Raw genomic sequence first — 21,940 nt, forward strand, 5'->3', positions numbered from 1 at the left:
GATGTTGATGCACTGTGCTTATCAGTTAAACTGTAAATTCCCAACCTTTGTACATTTGTCTTTTGAAAAAGAGTTGCACTGCCAAGTTAGAGTATACATTGACAAAGCATACCTGTTTCCACTAAAACCCATCCTTGCACTGTGTCCTCTGCAGTCATCAACCTGCGTTGTCATGTGACCTCCTCCTCTACACGACGGCCACCAGGGGCCACCACCTGCCTACCCTTGTTTCTAAATGCTTGACAAGGCACCACACACGTGGCGACGTGCCTCTTGCTTTTATCTGCCCGCACCTCGCTTTTTTAATCCGCTCCCAAAGAAAGCAAAGGAAATGAGTTGTGCTCGTGTGTTGAATGCAATCCGGTGATTAGCATATTTTCTTTTGCCTATTGCTGAACAGAGTTGTCCCAACAGGTGTGACATTTTTGTTGTGTGTGTGCTGCTGTTTGCTGTTTCGTGGACAAGCACGTTTCTTGTTTGTGCGGGCGCGTTTGTTGATCTTTTGCTCGGTGAGTGATATCACAGTACAACTGTCACGTTTCTCAGGCTTTGGACACTTGTTTTAAATGTCTTGGGGAGCCCTGAACAACATTATTTGTTACATGTGCATGTCTTTTCACTACAAGTGTAATTAAATATAAGTATACCATATTTTCCATGTAACATATATTGAGCTGAATCAAGTTACCAGAAAAAAATGTGCTATGTGGCAGTACATATTTAATGCTGTCACAGATCAGCATGTTTATCAATGTTATTTGAAAGCTTTTAATTAATCTGTAAATGTAAAAAATTTTTCACTTGATAATATTCAGGGCATAAGGCTATTGCTTCAATTTTCAGAAAGGTTTCACTGTCGCAAAGTTCCGTAGTCAAGCTAAAAATAATATTTTGGAGACTTAAGCACCATTGTAGAATTCTCAGCTATAGATTATGTCTGTTTGTTTATTGCCATATCTGGGTCTCATTTTTCTCAGAGTGCGGAAAAGATTGGTACAATAGTGATATTACTATACCTGTCGAAGTAGGGTGCTAACATAGTCTTGGTAATATTGCGGAGCTTGTTAGCAGAAAGGCTGTCTATGTTGAGGAGCACTTACTGAGATCGAACCATTTGATGGATTCATGCTATGTCAGGCTGTGTGTATTTTTTTTTTTTTTTTGCTGCATTAAAAATCTTGTCTTATGTTACGTAGAGCACTCTGTGAACATTTACATGCATCTCTTGAACTGCTTAGATGAGTGGCAATCTTTGTTGCGGCACTTAGACGCCATGAAAAAGCCAGTTTAGGAAAATAGCATTATTACAAATTTCGCTTGCCTAGTTATTTAGCCGTATAAGAAAGTTTTGATTTTCTCATTGCGATGTGCCTAAGCCATGTATGTTTGTGATGTCTGTGCAAGTGTTCAGTGTAGCCTTGATAGTAGGCACTCTTGCATAGGGCGTCTTTTTATTTTTAACCAACTGCTTTTTTCTTTTTTTATCTCAGTGCGGTGGGCAATCGCTGTTGAGAGCTGAGTTCAGGCTAATAAGCCCAAATTATTTTTTTTTCAGAAAGGGAGCTCTTGCTCGACTGTTGTTCAGGGCTGCTTAAGAAAAAGTGTGGCTTTTTGGCTGTACACATCAGGTAGCTTCACGCAGTATACTCACGTCTAATATACTTTCTGTGTCCATCTGCTTCCACAAAAAAGTGCATGTTCTGCAGGAAGGTTTGGCAACAAAAAGGGGGATAAAGCAGTCACTCATTATAAGGGCAACAGTAAGAGGGATCCTGATGTCTTTAGGTTGTGTTAAATAAGCTTCAAAGCACTGCGCCGTTTAGTAGGTCAAAGTGCTTCTCCTTGACGTTGACCAAATCGATATGTATTTTAAATATTTGCTGCTCCTGAAACATAATATGCGGTGGGTAAATATTGTCACGGCATCTTGATCCCAAAACTTCGTATTAGGCGAGTCGTTCTTCTCCGTCTCATCATTCTGTGCTGCTTACGAGGGCTTTACTTTTTATTACCATTCACTCGTAGAATTCTAGGGTGGTGCACCCACACTGCCACTTGTCATTCGTGGTAGTTAGTGCTCATGTGCAGCAGTCTTGGCAAGAACAAAAGCAGCTGACTACAGAATAGAATCAGTCGTCGGCTAATAATTACTTGGCTGTACATGCACTCATATTTTTGGTGCAATTACATCGGCACGTGGTGAGGGCATGCAAATGAATTAACATTCTATACCATTGTGACGCAAATGCTCCACTCTGTTTGAATGAATTTCTGCCAACATTTAGCAACCCTTGGCAACTCGCTAGCTGACGTAGTAGTGATATGCATTTGAAGCAGTGGGATGCTGCAGTACGAAGCCCGGTGCTTTTGAAAGCATGATGTACTAGTGTACAGTAATTTATGTTGAAAGCAGTCTTTCTTGATGCGGAATTTGGGTCTTTCACTAGAATCGCTTGACTTTATGACTTGCTTAGGAGTGTTGTTTTTTTCTTTTGCAATGTCAGGTGTTCATTATATTGGGTTCATGTGAAGGTGAGATGAAGGTACAGATATTTTCATTTTTTGTTCCATTCCGTTGCAAGATTACTTGGCCAAACTATACAACCAGCTGTCCTTAATTGTAGTCAGTTTAAAGTTATAAAGCTCAAGGTAATGCTTTTCTGGCGTATGCTTTTAAAGGCTCGATATAAAGACCTAGTCGACCTGTAAAATGTTTCGGTTGCTTTCCAGGTTGCTTCCCATTCTGACATAAAAGCTTTTTCATTTACCGTCTCTTCATAGCATGTATAGACCTCTTCACGAGCCTCGTTGAAACTGGTTTGACTGGGCTGTGGGGCAGGTTTGGGAGAGAGAATCCTCAACTTTTCCTGTGCTAGCAGCACAGCCCAGTTATGGACTTTGTGCTTTTTTTTTCCATTTTTTTTTCCAAATGCGAATGCACGATTACAGATAGTTACCAGTGTAATAAGATACATGCCATTTTATAAGTTACGTTTCACACCGACGTGTTTATTGAAGGCAAGCTGCAGGGGTATGCATGCTATCTCATGCAGGTTGTTCATTTTTATGTGAGAAGACGTGAATGCGCCCGTAGTTGAGCTCGATGTGCTGTGGCCTAAATTTATTGCTCAGTTTTGCATTGCCCATTGTGGGTTATTCTGTGTCACCAAACAGAGGTGGCCATAGCTGATAGTATATAGCCTTTGCTACAACTGTATGACTGTGATTGCCTATAACATCCAGGGATCTTAACGTACGAGCACGCTTGACATGACTGCAAGCAAGCGTTTTTGGTGCCACATGAAATGGCTTTGAGTACTTGAGTTTCAATGCAATTTCTTGCTGTTCATTTTATGATCCATAGCTGCCTTTTGTGAAATGCAGCAGACAGCGAACTGTGTCAAGAAACAATCAGAACAGACAATGCTTTATCGATGCACATAGCGACAGTAACTCATCGCCTTGGACTATATTGTAGCTACTAGTCTCTCATCACTCCTGATCATTATTGATATTATAGATGCAGCTTTGCAAGTTTGGGTACTGCTTTTTTATTGTACTATTTTTCTGTGCTGCAACAAGGGACTTTTTTTTTTTTTTTTTTTTTTTTTTTTATACTCATACTGGCTTGCATGTCTGCCTAGCTGTACATGAGGCACGCTAATGAATTGCTGCATTGCAACATCCTGGACTGCATATTGGAGCAGTCTGTCGGCCAATACATATTGAGAGCATAGCATCGTTGTCGTACACATTGTATTGCGATCTGCACTATTTTTGTACACACACGTTTGGCAAGGCCTCAACCCCAATGTTCGAGTGCAGTGGTGGACCAAACTCACCTCCTTTCACAGCAGCTGTGAGATTTCACCGAATACCCGCCCCTCGCTATCGGTTTTCTGTTGGCATGCGTTTAGGATGTTGTGACAAAAGCAACAACAACAACAAAAAGTTCGCGCTCATTTCTCGCTCTGTGGTGTTGGCTTAAAACTACACATTGTTGCACTCCACAAATGTAGGTAGAAAAAAAAGACTAGAGTAGTGCACAGCGATGACTCCTTTTTTGCAAACACTGTTGTCGTAATCATCTGCAAGTGCTGGCACTAAAATGGCTGGTATACAGTAAGCCTCTTCAATGTATATGGTTTGTTGTGTGTGTTTACAATATATTTACTGTTGAGAAGTGCGCAGTCTGCGGGAGTAGGCGTCACTCTGCCAAGCACTGCCTCTTGGTGTTCGGACTGGGTCTTTTGTGGCATAGTCTTTCATTACAATCACAGAGATAGCATTGCTGTTCTTCTCTTGGCAACAGTTAGGTAGGTACTTTGTTGCTGTTGCAGTCATTAAGACGGGAAAGCCACCGGTATGAGCATGTATTTCATCTTTTCTGTCCTTGTCCTTTTCTTTCAAATGCACCAAAAGCTGGTTTCAGAAAAGTGAAAAGCGGAATTTTCAGAGCCATTCGTGTTGCTAGGTTGCATCTGTGCAGTTCACAATCTGCTAAATGCTTTTAATTCTCATCATCTCGATGAAGCAGTCCCAATAACAGTTTATTTAAGTTAGTCATTTTATCTCTGGTATCTACATTCACTGTGATAATTTAAAGTAAAAAAAAAAGGAGACTGATGCTGGGAACTTCTTAGGCACTGAGTCGTATGATCACTCGGAAAAGATTACTTCTACAGCTGTCCAGAACTGCTGTGATGAAATAGATTCGAATGCAGATAGGGCAGTGCTACAAGGCTCAAAAAATGGGTATAACCCCTGGGAAGCCTGCTTACAAGTTCCCATAACCACACACGCTCCAAGTAAACAAAATTTTTCGCTTTGGGAACTTTCGCACAGACCAAATTCTGTTAATGCTAGAACTAGTGGCTTGGATAAAAAAAAAAAAAAATTGTGCCGTATAGTGATCGGCTCCAATTGCACTGCTTCCGCCTTTTCTGTCTGCAGCCACCTTTTGAGTTGCCTGCCTACAGAGCTGCTATGATGGCCATAGTTTGCCGCCTTAGACTGCTGTGCCTCGCGCTGGTGCCTCTTGGTATGCTGCGTACATTGGTATCGATGCTGCCAGCCGCTCATGTTTGGAATGCAACACGTATACAATCCACGGTGTGGGCTTGCAGTTCAAAGTGACAGTGTGCCCAAATGAGCATTGTCATGCACGCGCTGCTGATTTTCTTGGTTACCAAGTTTTTCTGAAAGCTGTTTGTATCCTCCTGTCGCCTCCTATTGGAAGGGTTTAGTTGCTAAGTGCTGTTACGTTGCCTCCATTGCAGAGTGAAATATTTCAGTTCATGTTATGCTTGTTGTGTGAGGCTTTCTCTTGGGTGTATAATCCCAGACTGGATGACAGTACTCTGAGTGTGCTGTTGGTTATACAAAGCTTAGTACCTTCATTTGTGATGCTCACATCATTCTAAAAGTATTACATTTCTTTCACTATGTAAATGAAAAGGTGGCTAGTATTGCAATTCCATAATGTACTACCACCAGCCACCCCCAAAACAAGAGGCAATGGGTGATTAATTTCCAGTACTCGAGCCACTGTTATGGCCAATAATTGTAGAATATAACTATTCTCAGCACAATGTAACACTTATGTGACAATGACTTTATTGAGGGCAGCTGTTGTTGCAAGCACGGAAGAGATGCATTGCGCTGTAATCTCACTATGCAGATAAGAGCGTAGATCTGAGGCGTGAGCCAATTGCTTACTAGATGCTTTTGCAGTTGCTGAAGTGGCACATACTAAATGCATTCAAGAGCTTGTCTGAAGTCAACGACATCTTCTATACAGGCTGCCTGTTGTGTAAGCTGTTGTAATGTTGGAAGCTGTGTATGAAATAAATATTTTACAAAGGCAAACTTGGCAGATTTCAACAAATTATATCCATCAAGAAGTACAAAATAAAGCATTTATTCTAACCTAGTCTCATTTTAAACATCATGCTCATTCATGGCTGCAGTCACCAAAAACACCAGCTCTCCCAATCTGTTTCCCTCCGTTGCTTAACCACTTCAAGCACAAAGTATCTAATCTGCAAGGTCAACTCATCCACTCTGAAGCTGTGTGAATGTGCATGCACCATTACATTTCTCATATAATGGAGCCCTAGGTGTAGTGGCTGGTCTTCCTTGGTTTCAGCAAATTTCCTCTTATGTGTTGCAGACAAGGCTCAGTAATAATAGTGTGGGAGATCCTTTACCATTTGGACAATATACAACATGGCCTACGTTCTTTTCTTTTTATCACTTTCTTCAATAATATAATTTAAAAGGTCCCTTAATGAAGAAAATTCTGTTCGTCCTTGCGGCTCGTTCTTGGGTATCCGTGGAAGAAATGAACCGGCCTTCTGCCTGAACTCTTGCAGCTGAAAAATGGGATGGTTGTAAGTGGCACGTAAAGCATGGCATTCGAAATGTGACAAACAGCGTATGCATTCAGGACTCTCCTCTTTGCTTATTTAATTCTGTTTTAACACGTACACAAAACAGCCGATTATTATGCCAGTTTTACAGTCATAGTAGCAATAAATTTCCAGTTAAAGGAACAAAAGTGCGTTTCTGGAAAAGGCTCGACTTCAACTGCGAAACTTTTTCGATTTATGGGGCTGAATCGTGCAACGATCACAACGCAAGAACCGTCGCAAACCTGTCAATTAACGCCACTTCTATAGACCTTGGCATTGAACGGAAGAGCTGTCGAAATGCCTCCTCTATAGATTGTTTGAAACCGGTTTCGCTAAATCGTCTACTATATAGCGTGGGGTCCAGTGAACAACATGGCTGCGCCCGTACCTTTGCAATAAGGCCTTGGGCGCTGCCATACTGTTCACTGGACTGGCGTGATCAGTATGTCCGTTGGTCAGAATCGACGTTATTCACTTGAGGCCACGCTACCATGACACAGCTAGTGCACCTTGTCCGTGATCGTCGGTGGCACCAGTGCGCGTCGGTGAAGGTACAGTGGCGGCGAAAAAAAAGTTGGCTGGGTATACAGTAACATAAGCTGACACTGCTGATATATGCTGCAGTGTGCATCGCACCGGCTTTCTGCGTCGACTCATGCTTTGTTTATCGGTCCCACTGTGGGTGCGAAGACTCGTCATATATAATGGTCACCGCTGTGATCCGGGTGTAGGCTCAATTAGAGTGCTGCGTGTGCCTTCGGGAGAAATAATGAAAGCATGCGACATCCATCCTGCCCAGTACCCTTCCCTGTCGAACCATCATGAACGTCACCTGTGTCGTAGGCTGTTCCACTGTTCGGCTCCACCGTTTTTATTTGCAAAACCACGCGTAGCGCTCACGCACTGGTTGAAACATCCCTCGCTATGCTGAGCTGTCCTGCCGGCTTAATGCTGTGAATCCAAGTTCATACAACTAAAAAATAGGGGGACACTTAAGCTCCGCACTTCATTTTTATTTTGAATATTTTTAAGGCGAAAACCTTTCTAGGCTCATGGAACAAAATCCCGCGCACGAGAGTTGTGCATGATATCTGTGGAGGTGTTGGATGTGTGCGCGATAGGGTGCCTCGATGCGCGCGCCCGGCGCGCGGGATGAAGCTGGGACAAGTGGGTCGCCGCCGCTTGCGGCGGGGGCTGGCCTGCCACCGAATTTTTGTCTGTTGTGGGCCGTCATTCCACCCGCCACCGCTTCGGTGGTGGACGACTGCTATTGCGGCGGCGCGCGTCTTTCTCTACCTCTTCCTTTTCTTCTCTATTTTCTCTTCTGTTTGCACGAGGCAGCGGAGGTGGCTCAGCTACAGAGCCAGTAGCAGGCCCGTGCTTTTTCTTTTCTTCCTGCAGCCACAGCAACAGCCCGGCGCGCGTATCGAGGCACCCTAGTACGCGAGATTCTGCAAGTTGTGTTCTCCTTGCCTAGCGTTCCTGCCATCTGCAATCCCACACTTAAACGCGCGCCAAGGAACTCCGCGCGACAGGAGCGATGGTGTACCGTCCAAAGTGTGACAGATACTGCGTCTTTCCTTTCCTTTAAATAATAATTGGTTCACAGGAAGAGAGAGAGGCAGTACCTGCCACACTTGTTCTGTGGAGATCTGAACCGCGCCAGAGGGAGGGAGGAAGGTGGGAGTGAAAGCGGGAAGTGAGAATTGTGTACCGTAGTGGCGGGCTCCAGAGTCATTTCGACCACCTGGGGATCTTTAACGTGCACTGACGTCGCTCAGCACACGGACGCCTCTCCGTTTCGCCTCCATCTAAACGCAGCCGCCGGTGGTCGGGATCGAACCCGGGTACTTCGGCACAGTAGTCGGGCATCTTAATCGCTGCAGCACAGCGGCGGGGCCTGTAAGCCACTTATAATTATATGCAGTTCTGCAACGAACGCAAAGATTTTTTATCTTTTAGAGCCTGCAGGATGCCCCGAAGCTGTGGTGCAGTGGTTAAGATGCCCGACTACTGTGCCGGAGTACCCGGGTTCAATCCCAACCGCCGAGGGCTGCGTTTCGATGGAGGCGGAACGAAGAGGCGTTCGTGTGTTGTGGCTGTAGGAAGAAGGAAAAGAAAATGCACGGGCCTGTTACTGGCTCTGTAGCTGAGCCACCTCCGCTGCCTCGTGCGGACAAGAGAGAAAATAGAGAAGAAAAAGAAGACTTAAAGAGCACCCTAACCAGGTGGTCGAAATTACTCCACAGCCCTCCACTACGTCTCCGCTTTCCACTTTCACTCCCACCTCCCTCCCTTCCCTTACGGCCAGCGCCATCTAGAATTTTTCTAGATGGCGCTAGTATAGTGCTCTAGAATATTCTCGCCCACCGACACGTGATGTCACGGTTGCTATGCAGAGCTGCGCCCCGGCGCAGGTGGTTGCTAGGGAGAGAGGAGTGCGCCGATGTGCGGGGGAGAGGCCACAGCTGGCACCGCTCCAAGGCACGGACGGACGGACGCCGCGAATATGAGCCATTACCCTTGGGCTCGCAACGCGACATATAAGCGAGGGATTTTTGAGAAAGCCTCAGCAAGAGTGGTGGCACCATCACAGTACCTCGGACATCTTTTAAAAACCGTTACGCAAAGTGAAAACAAATACATAATGTCAACGCTTTCGACTTTAAAATTCGCTGTGGTTTAGCTCTGGCTAAACCTGCTAGACTAGCGAGAGCTAGATGCCCTTGGCTACGCTTGGGTTTCGCTTGAAAGTAAGACACGGTTTACGTGGTTTACGTAACGGCCTGAACTTTTGTTGCGGAAGCAACACTACGCTAGTCGGTGAGTCACTTTGCGGAGCCCCCGATCAGCTAAGCTGCGCAAGGAGCGAGCGACGTCACACGGAGCACGAGAGCCGCGTCGGAGCTAGGTTACAACAGAGGACAGAGGTGCCGCCGCAGCAGCGTCAGAAGGGAGTGACGTCACACGGTGCACAGCTGGCGCGCCGGGGCAGCGCCATCTAGAATTGGCCTGCGCGCTTTCCTTCTTTCCTACTGTGACGTCACCCTACTTTTAATGTCGGAACATGGACGAGCGTTTGCAAAATTATACGGAGATTTTCGAAAATTACAGGAAGCAGGAGACTGGTGCCACATTACTGGTGCCACCACCGGAAGTCTAAACAATAGGGAGGTAGTCGCCTGGCGGTGCCTGCAAGCTGGGAACCACATAACTTCTCAAACACGGTCTGGGCATATTATGTCCAGATGGACGATAGAAAAAACGATAAATGCAAGCACTGTGGGGACCCTCGACCACATAATCTGGGAATGTGCTAGCTCCCCAGGGGCCAAAGCAAATATAAATTGTAGAGAAGCCTGGAAAGTCCCGCTGCGGAGCGAGGTCCACGCTCCGCAGCAACAAGCCATCCGCCTGGCAGAAGAAGCCGCGAAGAACTAAGATATATCTGCCTGCTTATGATCGCGAAGGTCCCGGCTCCCGTCCCGTAGGCCTGCGTGCCGGGGGCAGGAACTAGGGGGCTCCCTATCTGGTGGAAGAATAAAGTTATCACACATCCCATTTGACCCGTGAAACGCGCCGGTGGTGGTGGTGGTGGTGGTGGTGGTAAGAACATTTATTGGCGATACAAGGGCCAGGAGGTATGTTTGGATCAGCCCATAAGGGACCGGTCCTTACAAGCATTGGGTGGAGGTCCCTAGCCTGGGACCCCAGTGGCGGCTGCCGCCGCCCGGGCGCGCCCGACTAAGGCTTGTTGGGCCTGTAAGTCGTGGCAGCCGAGCCAGGCCGAGCAGGATCGCCTCCCAGTACTACCGGGTTGGGTTGTAGATGGAGGGAATAGCCGGGTTGGCGGGACAGGCCCACACCATGTGATAGACGTCGGAAGACACCGCTCCAGTGTGGACAGCTGCCACTAAAGGAGGGGTCAAAATGTTTTAGGGCTGCCGGGCACAGCAATGTATTTATGAAAAGGCGGAGAAGGAGCCGCTCATCCGCCTTTTTGAGGCATTTACATGGGCTGGGGTAAAGGCGATGACAATTTTGATAGTAAATCGTGATATCTTTGAAGGTGTAGACAGGATTAAAATCAGGTTCCTGATCGGGTGCGGAGGAGAAAACAGCCCGGTGAGAGAGCGCGCGGGCGGCTGCGTCTGCTGCCTCGTTTCCTGCCAAACACTGATGAGCAGGGGCCCATATAAGGTAACGGTGTGCGGTGTCCGTATCCCGTATGCAATTTAAGTAGATTTGATAGGCTAGGAAGGGAGTCCAGCCTTCGTTCTGACAGGCTCCTCGCGAGTCGGTAATTATGTATTTTGAATCTGAGTGTGAGGCCGTGAGAGCAATTGCCACCTCTTCGGCGTATGTTGTACTGTGGGTTCTGAAGGTGAGACCATTAACCGTTTTGTTGTTGTGAACTACAGCGGCCGTGTACCATCCCCCGTGGTGAGGGCAGGAGGCGTCCACGTAGTATATACACCTGTTTTGTTGCCATAATGTCGGGCTAGGGCTTCCGCTCGTGCCAGGCGCCGACCATTTTGATCTTCGTGTGACATATTGGCTGGAAGAGATCGCACACGGAGGGCGCGCCTCCACAGTTCTGGAATGCGAAACCTGTCTTCCATGAGAGTGTTGTGTTCGATACGAAGTCGAGCAAGAAGGCGACGACCCGACTCCGTTTGCGATAAATGCGTGTACTGGTTTGTAAGGTGCGCCTCCCGGAGCTCCCGGAAAGTATTCACCACCCCAAGGGCCATAAGACGGCTGTTTGACGTAGTGATGAGGAGGTCCAGAGCACGCTTAATAATTTTGCGAAGGATGACCTCAAGGGCATCCTCCTCTTGTCTCCGTAGGTGGAGATAAGATGTCGAATAGAGAATCCGACTGGTCACGAAAGCGTTTGCCAAAGGCATCCTTACTTCGTAACCCCCCGCGTTTGTTTGAAACCAGGCGGACCATGCGGCCCATCTGCTGGTTGGTCCCCCACCTTACGGAGTTTGGACAATGTAGTGTCTGACCGCCTGTGTTTGTGGATGTATAGTCCGAGTACCCTTATCTCGTCAGCTTCGTGTATGGGACAAAGTAGGCTGGTCGACTGGGCTGAAGCGGTCGCCGTCAGGCACGGCCTGCCAGCCACCACCCGTGATCAGGAGCCGGGCCAGCACTTTAGTATTTAGCGACTCCACCAAATAATGTTTTTCACCACCAACACTACCTGTGGATCTTAAAAGTGCGATGTCAGTGCACGTTTAAGATCCCCAGGTGGTCGAAATTACTAACCAACCCCTCCACTATACAGCACCTCGTTCTCCCTTTTCACTTTCACTCCCACCTTTCTCCCATCCCGGTTAATAATACCAATAATAATAATAATAATAATAATAATAATAATAATAATAATAATAATAATAATAATAATAATAATAATAATAATAATAATAATAATAATAATAATAATAAATTTGTTCACAGCAAGGGAAATACTTGTTTCGACGCACACCTGAACCGCGCCATAAGAGCAGAAAGATTGAAGAGACAGTGGACAGAAATAGGAGCCGTAGTGGAGGGCTATGGAGTAACTTCGACCACTTTGGGACCTTTAACGTGCGCTGACATCGCACAGCACACGCATGGCCAGGGCGCATGGCCAGGGCAGAGGCCTTAGCTCACCAATAAGGCTGTTGCGACTTGCCCGACGCATATTGCAATCTAGCTGCTAAGTAGGACCAACTCCGCGTAACCTGATTTGGGCGCCCGGTCACCAGGGAAACGAACAGGCCAATCAGGCCGCCCGCGCACTATATCCCTGTCCTTGGAAGCCTACTCCCAATCAGACAATCTGGCCCTAATATTTAACCTCGCCGATTAGGAGGTGCACAGGCGCTACCAGGCCCCTTGTAAGGGACTTGATCGCACTGACGAGCGCCTCATCAAAAATTCTTAGCAACACTGTACTGTGCAGTTAAACAGCGATTCAAAATTCTGCACGATCGAGGTCAAGTCCGTTCCCCTGCTTTTGGCATACTGGGTCGCCCGAGGCCCCGCTATGTGGATCTGATGTGGGTGCCTGCGCACTCGTTAAGTGCGGCATCCTGGACCGAGGATCGACCACGGCGCACAAGTTACCAGCAACGGTCACGAAATCCTCCAATCTGCAGAAAATAGATTTTTCGATCTATGCATTCCACAAACCGAGGTTTTTTAAATTGGGTTGAGGTGGCTTCTGATTCCGGATTCACGAAGGAACGCATGCACTCGTTAGCGAGCTGACGCAGTCCTACAGAGCCTCCTTAGATAACGCGCAATACTGTAGCGCAGATTACAGACATACACTCTTCGCAACAATTACCTCATCCCACTACCATCCCTACTTCCCAACCGTGCCTGTAGCTTATGTCCGATACCCTTTGCGTCTTCCCTCCACATTCTCTCCCGCAGCCCCGAAGTAACCCTGTTGTATTCGGAGGACCCAGCCATAGGAGGAGGTGGTGAAGGGTGGCAGTTCATGGCCCTACGGGGCTGGGACGGTAAGTCAACGCTGCTTGCGGCGAGGGCTAGCCAGCCACCGAATTTTATCTGTTGTAGGCCGTCATCGCACTCGCCACTGCTTCAGTGATAGACGACGGCTGTTGTTGCGGCGCGCGTCTTTCTCTCTCTCTTTTTTTTCCTTCTCTATTTTCTCTTCTGTCCGCACGAGGCAGCGGGGGTGGCTCAGCTAGATAGCCAGTAGCAGGCCCGTGCATTTTCTTTTTCTTCTTCCTACAGCCACAACAACAACAACGACGACCCAGCCATACATAACATCGCCAACGCTCGGGTTGCTAGTTTTACGAGCCTTGTGGTCGTGCACGGACCTGAGGGCCTGCATGCTCCGAATTCCTCCGTCTAAACCTTGCTTTTATATATGGCGCGGTTAGGGTTAGGGTTAGGGCGACAACTGTGACAGATACTGTGCTTCCTTTCCGATAAATAAGTTTACAATTCACATATTGAAAAGGCACAAAATCAGGGGGACATTTAAACTTCGCCGTTAAAGGCATGACGCGATAGCGCTGCACATACACGGCCCAGGTACTCCCCTGATAGGGCTGGGACAGGTAGGTCACCGCCGCTTGCGGCGGGGGGCTAGCCTGCCATATAATTTTTATCTGTTGTAGGCCGTCATTGCACTCGCCACCGTTTCGGTGGTGGACGACGGCTGTTGTTGCGGCGCGTCTTTCTCTCCCTCTTCCTTTTCTTCTCTATTTTCTCTTCTGTCTGCCCCGCCGGGGTGGTGCAGTGGTAAGACGATCGACTACTGAGCCGGAGTACCCGGGTTTGAACCCGACCTCGGCGGCTGCGTTTCGATGGAGGCGAAACGAAGAAGCGTCCGTGTGCTGTGCGATGTTAGCGCACGTTAAAGATCCCCAGGAGGTGGAAATTACTCCGTAGCCCTCCACTACGGCTGCTCTTTCTCTCTTTCCACTTTCACTCCTACCTTCCTAGCTTCCCTTTCAGCGCGCTCTTTCCACTTTCACTCCTACCCTCTTCCCTTCCCTTATGGCGCGGTTGCGGTGTCCACAGAAAACAAGTGAGACAGTTACAGCGCCTTTTCCTTCCTATAAATAAAGCAGTAAATCCCTTTCGGTGCGGTTGAGGTGGCCACGGAAAACAAGTGAGACAGTTAGTGCGCCTTTCCCTTCCTATAAATCATTCAATCAATCTCTTCTGTCTGCACGAGGCAGCGGAGGTGATTGATTGATGTATAAGAAGGGAAAGGCGCGGTAACTGTTCCATCTTTACACAGACTCTCTCACTGCCCTTAAACAGCTTAAGGCCGTTCGACGCACATTCCAAATAACACAGTCCATACATTTGCTATGTTCAAAGTACCCATGTCCTATTCGCATACACTGGATTCGCGGCCATGCTCGCGATCCACATAATATACAAGCAGATGCTATGACGCATATAAACACATCAGGCGATCCACCACCTTCCCCTCTTCCCCCAGACCCGTTCCTGTCCCACGTTTCCGATTCGCAAGTTCTGCGCCAGCGAACACGCGCTCTCATTCCTCCGTGTTCGCGCCCTCTCCCCCGTAGTCTTACTCAGCAGGAAGAGGTGACAGTGCGCCGGATCCGGGCAGGGGCAGCTCTGACCCCATCTGTTCGACATCGATGGCGGGAAAAAGATCTACCAGTGCCTGACAGGTGTCCTCACTGTGAGACTCCACCTGACGTCTGCGATGTGCGTCACTTGTTGTGGACGTGTCCATCAACGACGCACATTAGGCAACGGATAATCATGAAGATGGGCCTGCGGTGGAATCGCGAGTGATTATGAGAAATGGACAATGGACAATCGCTATACTGCCAACCTTCTCGAATACATAAGCACAACTGGACTTCCCTCCTTCTTTTAACTTTCTATCTCCTGCATCCCATTCCCCCTTTCTCAACTTATACCTTGTGGCAAACTCTTCGAAAAAAAAAACTGTCTCACTTCTTCTCTGTGGACACCTCAACAGCGCCGTAAGGGAAGGGAGGAAGGTGGGATTGAAAGTGAAATGAGAAAGAGGAGCCGTAGTGGAGGGCTACGGAGTAATTTCGACCACCTGGGGATCTTTAACGTGCACTGACATCGCACAGCACACGGACGCCTCTTCGCTTCGCCTCCATCGAAGCGCAGCCGCCGAGGTCGGGTTCGAACCCGGGTACTCCGGCACAGTGGTCGGGCGTCTTACCACTGCACCACCCCGGCGGGGCCGCAGCGGAGTGGGTTAGCTACAGAGCCAATAGCAGGCCCATGCACTTTCTCCTTCTTCCTACAGCCACAACAACACACGGGCGATGCCCTTTTTTTATATATATTGCGATATTGGCTTTCCATTCTGAGCAGTGTGATGCCTTTGAGCACATTTTTTTGTTCTAATCATGTAATTGATCGGTTACACGCTAACGTAGCATCAAGCATCGGCTTTTCATTCTGAGAATTTTGACACCATTGACCCGCCCGCCAATTTTTAAATTAATTACAACAATTCCATTAACTCGCCATCCCTATCAAACACCAATCGATCATAAATCACAACCACGAGCTATCATGACACGATTTTTTAAGCAGCCCCCCGACTACTTCCGACACGTGGCACCGACTACTACGCCGACGGCTTTTCGACCGAACTGGTGGACACCTCAAGCTGTTTTTCAGTACCGCACAACGCGACCCCGGTATTCCCCTGATGGGGCTGGGATAGGTAGGTCACCGTCGCTTGCGGCGAGGGCTTGCCTGTTACCAAATTTTTATCTGTTGTAGGCCGTCATTGCACCCGCCACCACTTAGGTGGTGGACGACGGCTGTTGCGGCGCGCGTCCTTCTCCCCCTCTTCTTTTTTCTTCTTTATTTTCTCTTCTGTCCGCACTAGGCAGCGGAGGTGGCTCAGCTACAGAGCCAGTAGCAGCCCCATGCATTTTCTTTTCCTTCTTCCTACAGCCACAACAACACTGAGATTTAAGGTTTTCGCCTCAAATTTCGTCAATTAAGGCGAAGCTTGCCCGTCCCCCTAATTAAAACCGTCAAATCGTGCACCTCTTTCGCTCAAGCCATGCTTAAACACCCACCATTATATGTGTATATATATATATATATATATATATATATATATATATATATATATATATTTTCCAAGTAGAGGAGGCACTGGTTGTACGAGCCGGATGTTTTTTGGGCGTATCAATTCACTGGCACAGTTTTACAAATCTGTGACAGGTTTGTGATGTTACGGACGGCAAGGAAGAAGAAGCGGGCAGTGGCGCGGGCAGGAGCGCTCGCGCTAGGCCCGCGAACATTCATTAAACGTCATCTACCATCGTCATCGGTCATGTTCTGTCTCCTGTCTTCATCGGCTTGCCGCTTCGTAACAATATTATCGTTGCGTATGAGGCTACAATAGGTCGCGCTCGCGTAGACCAAACATGTACAGTCTTTGTCAAAAGTGCAGCACTCATGGGGTCTGCTTCTGAGCCACTTCGTGCGGCTTGTAATGCAGTTCCAGTGTTCCGAATCACTTGAGGGTAAGAAGATATTTTGTCTTACGTTCTTCAATGGGAAGGACCTCCACTAATGCTAAATCAGCGCCACTACACGACTCAGAAGCAGACCCCCTGGACTCTATACACTTTTGACAGAGACTGTACATACACACTACAGTCGTGAAAAATATACAGCCATGACCCTTTTGGCTGGATATTTTTGACAAAGGCCATCCCTACAAAAGTTGGTATCTCACGTACAGCATTGACTGCAAGTTTATCATCCCAATACGAAAGCATCGGTGCTGAAAGCCCAAGACTCACATTAGAGACTCCCATCGCCTTCCATGCCAAAAAACAGAAGAGAGAAAATCCTGTGACGGAATAGAGTGTTCCCCTTCCAAGAGCTCGCAACGCAAGCTTAGATCCGCTCTCGTGTAGCTTCTGCGATGCAGTCAAGCCCTGTGAACAAAAAGGAAAAGAAGAGAAGGATTCTGAGTATTTTTGCGGCCTTTACGAAAGGCGAAAGATCCGAAATTTCGGCAAAACTTGCCTGAGCAAACGATTCAGGGTCGCGTTTCTTCGCATGCGCTAACGTCATTCCGAATCCGAAAATTGCCGCCGCTCCGGCAACTCCAATAAGGAATGCAGCTTCTGAAACCAAAAGCTTGGCTTAAAAAATCGCCTGCTGACAGAAATTAACAGAAAAGGCGAGGTATGCATAGTTGCTGCTGGACAGTCTACCTGCATATTTCTTCACAGTGCCAGTTTTACAATTCTCTGTTGTTTTTTCCGGCTCTGCTGTATGATCCATCAAAACTGAGTAAAAATTTGAAAACAATGCTAGCTTGTACAGCGATAATCCACGCAGCTGCACAGAAAGAAATATCAGGATCACGGCAAAACACCCCACGTGTGAACAGAAACCACATTTGTTGTGGTTTCTAAAGGCCAGGTCGGTTTAGTATATTTTATACATAAAAGCGATACCTTCATGGCAGCACTACAAAGTTACAACACATATATCGTTTACTTATCGCCAGTTTATAACAATAAATAAAATAATTTCTGGTAAGGTGTTGTATAAATAATTACTTTTTTTTTTACAAACAGAGTTGACTTTCAAAAAAACATGAAATGCTTTGTAGCGCTCCCTAGTGAAGACGGGTAGTTTTAGCGGGTGTAGAGTGCCGTTTTCTGCTGCTTGTGCTTGCATTTTCGACGAGAAACTGTAGCGAGTTCTGGCGAGTTCGACCCCGAGTTGCCGTCTGCATAGTCCACATTCTTTAGATGTCAAATATTTCCGGAATGTAAGCAGTTTTCTTGGCTGAAACAGTGGTGGCAATGCCCATACAACCGTTTCCCTCCTCCGGCTGTTGTGACCACCGTACCTTGTCGTGACCCCTTTGCCGTGTAATGTGTGGATGGACGGTGTTTTCTCCGAGGTTACGCGTCTCTCTAAGCCTAGCCCACGCTCTGTGCTGCCTTGTCGGCCTCATGAATGGTGATTTCCGCTCTGAAAACCTCTAGCGAAGCAGCACCGGGCAGAAGTTTCGGGGGCATCGGCCGCGCAGCCGCCAACCGATGGTAGGCGAGGCCACTTACTCCAAGGTTTCGACTACACTGCCGTCCGGCATACCAGCCTTTGAGGACGGCCGCAACGGTAACATGCCGCAAGTGGTCAAGAAATGGCAAGTCTTCCCCGGAAGAAACAAGTTCTACTGCGATGGCAGGCTCATGATGGCGAGACAGACTGGTGTGTTTTTCGTCACCGTAGTGCTCATCGTTGGGACGTGCACGCTGTTTTTTGTGTGCGAGTGAGTAGAACCTGACTATTTTCGTGCTTGTCACCGGGATCCCTTGCCGAATCCGTACTTTATTGCTCAATCTTCTGGAACCATTCGTGTTGTCGACGGGCACGCATATAGTGGGCGCACGTCAGTGTTTCTAGGCCATCGTCAGTGCCAGCGCCGCGTTATCTTTTCAAAGCGTCACTTAGTATCCACCAAACCTGTCATTCCAATTTGTTCCCGTTTTGCATCGACGTAATCGTGTTTAGCGGTCAGTGCGTCACTTGCATAGGGCATCTGTTGTTTGCCGTTAGTTAGATTTGAAGCATAGCTTTGACGTATTTAGCGGGGTTTTAGCACCGCTTTTCTATGGAGGATCCTGCTCCGACTACTTTGGGGCAGGTGAGGATGTTCAGAGACACTAGAACTTGCAGCTTAATCACAAACCTAATGAAAGCTACTTATTGTTTGCACTATACAACGTCTACTGGCTGTTACTGCTGTGGCAGTTGTTGAGTCATTTGATAAGCTTGACACTCAGAATGAGGCACTGTTGGTGGTAGTGTGCCTTCATAAAGGCTGTTGCCTATCGTTATGTTGGCTTGATTGCAAAAATTGATTTCCTTTCACTTGCTTGTGTCAGCTGTGTGTCATAGCATGTCATTTTTAGTCCGTCTTCCGTGGTGAAGTTTCTATTGTTTCTGATGCACTGAATGATTATTATTCTTGCGTATTGCTCCCATCAAAAGATGGCTGTCACATTAAACTGTTGAACTGGCAGTCTTATGTTCAGTAGCATACTGTTTGAGTCACTATTGCAAGTTACTTTTGTTTGCATTTGCTATAACATTCATGGTTAGAGGGCTGTCTTGTTTGCACGTGAACTTCAGATGTGGGCAGCGCTCAGTTGCAGTTTTCAACCAATACCAAGTTCAGCATTGGTACATTGCCCGGTTTATTCAAGACTTGCAGTGTTTGCAAAGTATATTGCTTTGCATAAGGAAATTCTTGATGCTGTGTTGCTGTGTCATAGAAATGACAACACCTATGCAATGGACTAACTAGGAAAATGTCTATATTGGCTACGTAACAAGTATTGCATAAAATCTACTTCTGCATGCAATGAGTGCAGCTTTGACAAAAGCCTTTTAGGCAGAGTGGCTACAAATGCCCATTTCTGTTAAAGGGACAGAGCACTGCACTTTAAGGGTCCTTTTTTTTGCACAGTGGAAAGTTTTCTGTTTCGAGTGGTCGATTCCATAGCAGTTTTGTCAAAAACGCTGTATACAATTTTTAGCCAGAGTTTTTCGATCGGTTCATGCTCCCATTTTTAGTTTCTACACCCAATGCTCTTACGGCACAGGAACGTACACCTCATCAACGGAAGTTTTAGTGGGCCATGGTCACTGCTTCATCCAAGGAATTCGAAAACTGTGGCTCCATCTAGAGCCAAGCGCTAAAAGCAAATTATTGGCGATGCGAAAAGTGGGTGGTTTTTGCTGAGAGCCCCACCAGAAAGACTGCAAAATATAATAAAACAAGGCGAACGCTTTTCAAAGAATAGACAACAGTGTGCACTTCCTAAAATCAGTGACATTCTCCTGAGATGTGGTCACGTGGGTTACTACAGTGATAATTACAGTGCTTCACCACAAGAGGCCACCTCGGCCGTTTTCTTGCGATTTTCAGTGCCAAATTAAAATTATAAATCCTCCTTTCTTTGATATAGTAGTACTCGATCTATACCATGCGAGGCAAGACCACCATAATCCCATTACATATTTTGGTCAGTGTTCTGTCCCTTTAATGATGCTACCGGGTACATCTGTTTGGCACTTGGCATCTCATCACCTGACCTGGTCTTAACTGGGGCGGTGCTGTTGTGTTTTGCTTTGATAAGCATGTAAATAAACTGTTCGAAGTTTTTTTGTTTTTTTCAGCTTTCCCTACCTTTCTGAGCTTCTGTTTCCCCCTTGCAGTTGCCCCTACCTCGCCCGTGAGATAAGCCCGGCCATCCCTGCAGTGGCCGCAGTGTTGTTCCTATTTGTGATGTCAGCTCTATTTAGGACTAGCTTCAGTGACCCTGGGGTCATTCCTAGGGCCAGCCCTGAAGAAGCAGCGGACATAGAAAAACAAATAGGTGAGTGGCTTTTCTCAAACATTGCAACATGGGTGATTATGTTCCAGGTAAAAATTAGACGCATGTATGCATGCCCTTCTCTGGACAAAGCAGGTAATAGATATTTTCGTTTCTCATTTCTGTATATTCCAGTATTCTATGGAGCAAGGCTCTGTTGTTTATCAGGCTTTTCTGAAACCAGGTGACCTGCTACATATCGATTGTGTTTATGTGAATTAGCACGCATGTGCAGTGTTCTAATCTCCTTAGTTTTGTTTGTTTCTTTTTCAGTGCAGTTAGTTGCAGGAGGCTCACTGCAGTTCTACAGCTGTAGTGCTGGTTTTCATGACAGGCTGACCGCGTCACCCCCTGAACCTTATTACTTACCAGAGTACTGTTTGTAGTTACACATTTTTTTACCACCTTGTACAACTTCACGTCTTTTATGGTCTCATAATGACCTCAGCAGTAACTTGCACTTACATTGTCCTGTTGGTGGTGATCAAGCTCCAAAAATACTTTGCTAGCTAAATACATAATTGGCATTTTTATCACAGATGTTTTAGGAGGACCGTTATAGGACAATTAGGGCCTGATTGTGACACGTCAGCTTATGTTAAGGCAGAGCAGTCATATCCAGTTGCCATATTATGTGAAGAGGCAGTGTCGAGGTGCATTCTTCCTGTGTTGTTGGAGAGGGGTTTATATGAGATCTTTAGCACATTTATGTTTATATAGGCGTCTTGTGCAGGGCAATAAATGAAAACCAAAATTAGACTATGTTTAGGTATTCTAAAGAATTGATGAAATAGCATTGCAGTGTGGTGGTGTTGCTAAGTAGTGATCATAATTAGTAGTGCTAGTTAATAGTGCAAAGCAGCAGCAAAGGTAAGTAGCATTGTTAGTTAGTGGTCTTCATTTCATTCAAGTGTTGCTGTAATGTAACATGTGGTTGCTGTCCGCTATAAGACATGGGCTGGTTGCACAAGGCCCCCAAGTTATTGAATGAATGTTCCTTAGTGATATAGAGATAGTGCAACTGGCTTGCAACAAACGGCAAGTTTTGTTTGATTCCCACTGGACCATTTTTTTTTTTGGGTGTGTGTGTGTGGGGGGGGGGGTATTTTTCTTTCTTGGTAGGCATTTCACAGCTGTGAATGAAATGAAGTCACAACCTCTGACCGTCATCACTATATTGATCAGTCGGGGAATTTCATTGCGACCCCAGCTTTTCGACGAACGTGTGCACTAACTTCATTGTGTTAAAACCTATGAGACAAAGAGGGAACAGCTTACACTTGAATAGGGCCTCAGTTAACATAGTGGAGATGTGATAGTGAAATGTTTAGAAAAATTGAGAGATCCTTTTGTCCTTTTATGCTATATAGCTGCTCATTGTCATTTTTTGTATAGCAACAACTGGGTAATTAACAGATGCTATCAGCAAGTAATACTATGGAAATTAAAATTTCATATTATCTTGACCTGTGTGTTTCGTTTGGGAAAAAAAAATGCCATTTTGAAATACCATTTTTTCTTTCCTTTTTTATGTCACAATAGGCAACTGCAGGCACACAACACTATTACTTGAATCCACATGACTTGTTG

The 21,940-nt window shown here is 46.6% G+C and overlaps 3 protein-coding genes across 4 annotated transcripts in view; 2 read left to right on the top strand and 1 right to left on the bottom strand.

The window, feature by feature from the left end:
- LOC146208507 (X-linked retinitis pigmentosa GTPase regulator-like) overlaps positions 1-5,932 on the top strand; it is a 31,427-nt gene extending 25,495 nt beyond the window's left edge. Inside the window, exon 18 of the mRNA XM_084594274.1 lies at positions 155-5,932. Within this exon, the coding sequence (XP_084450400.1) occupies positions 155-178 (24 nt within the window). The 3' untranslated portion in view covers positions 179-5,932. The remainder of the gene's footprint in view (positions 1-154) is intronic.
- LOC146208508 (transmembrane protein 242) lies at positions 5,370-17,367 on the bottom strand. Its single transcript, XM_084594286.1, has 4 exons — positions 17,168-17,367; positions 16,977-17,077; positions 16,748-16,885; positions 5,370-6,374 (listed from the first exon to the last, which is right to left on the bottom strand). The coding sequence occupies exons 1-4, from the start codon at positions 17,235-17,237 to the stop codon at positions 6,234-6,236; spliced, it is 450 nt and encodes a 149-aa protein (XP_084450412.1). The 5' UTR covers positions 17,238-17,367; the 3' UTR covers positions 5,370-6,233.
- Positions 17,368-17,578: 211 nt separating this feature from the next.
- app (Palmitoyltransferase app) overlaps positions 17,579-21,940 on the top strand; it is a 32,912-nt gene continuing 28,550 nt past the window's right edge. Inside the window, exons 1-2 of one of the 2 annotated variants that reach the window (XR_014705017.1) lie at positions 17,579-18,240; positions 20,193-20,353. Coding sequence is in view for 1 of the 2 variants with exons in the window: in XM_084594298.1 (XP_084450424.1) it covers positions 18,008-18,240; positions 20,193-20,353 (394 nt within the window). In the remaining variant the exon portion in view is untranslated. The remainder of the gene's footprint in view (positions 18,241-20,192; positions 20,354-21,940) is intronic. The other variant, XM_084594298.1, reaches the window with a different exon arrangement.

Source organism: Amblyomma maculatum, chromosome 1 (genome assembly GCF_055883805.1).
Source record: "Amblyomma maculatum isolate TAMU_Amacu chromosome 1, ASM5588380v1, whole genome shotgun sequence".
Lineage (NCBI taxonomy): Eukaryota > Metazoa > Arthropoda > Arachnida > Ixodida > Ixodidae > Amblyomma > Amblyomma maculatum.

Coding starts and splice junctions, on each gene's coding strand:
- LOC146208508 (XM_084594286.1), bottom strand. CDS start 17,237: ATGGATCATACAGCAGAGCCGGAAAAAACAACAGAGAATTGTAAAACT. Junction 16,886..16,976: donor ACCCTGAATCGTTTGCTCAG/GCAAGTTTTGCC, acceptor TTTTGTTCACAG/GGCTTGACTGCATCGCAGAA. Junction 6,375..16,747: donor AGGCGATGGGAGTCTCTAAT/GTGAGTCTTGGG, acceptor CCCATTTTTCAG/CTGCAAGAGTTCAGGCAGAA.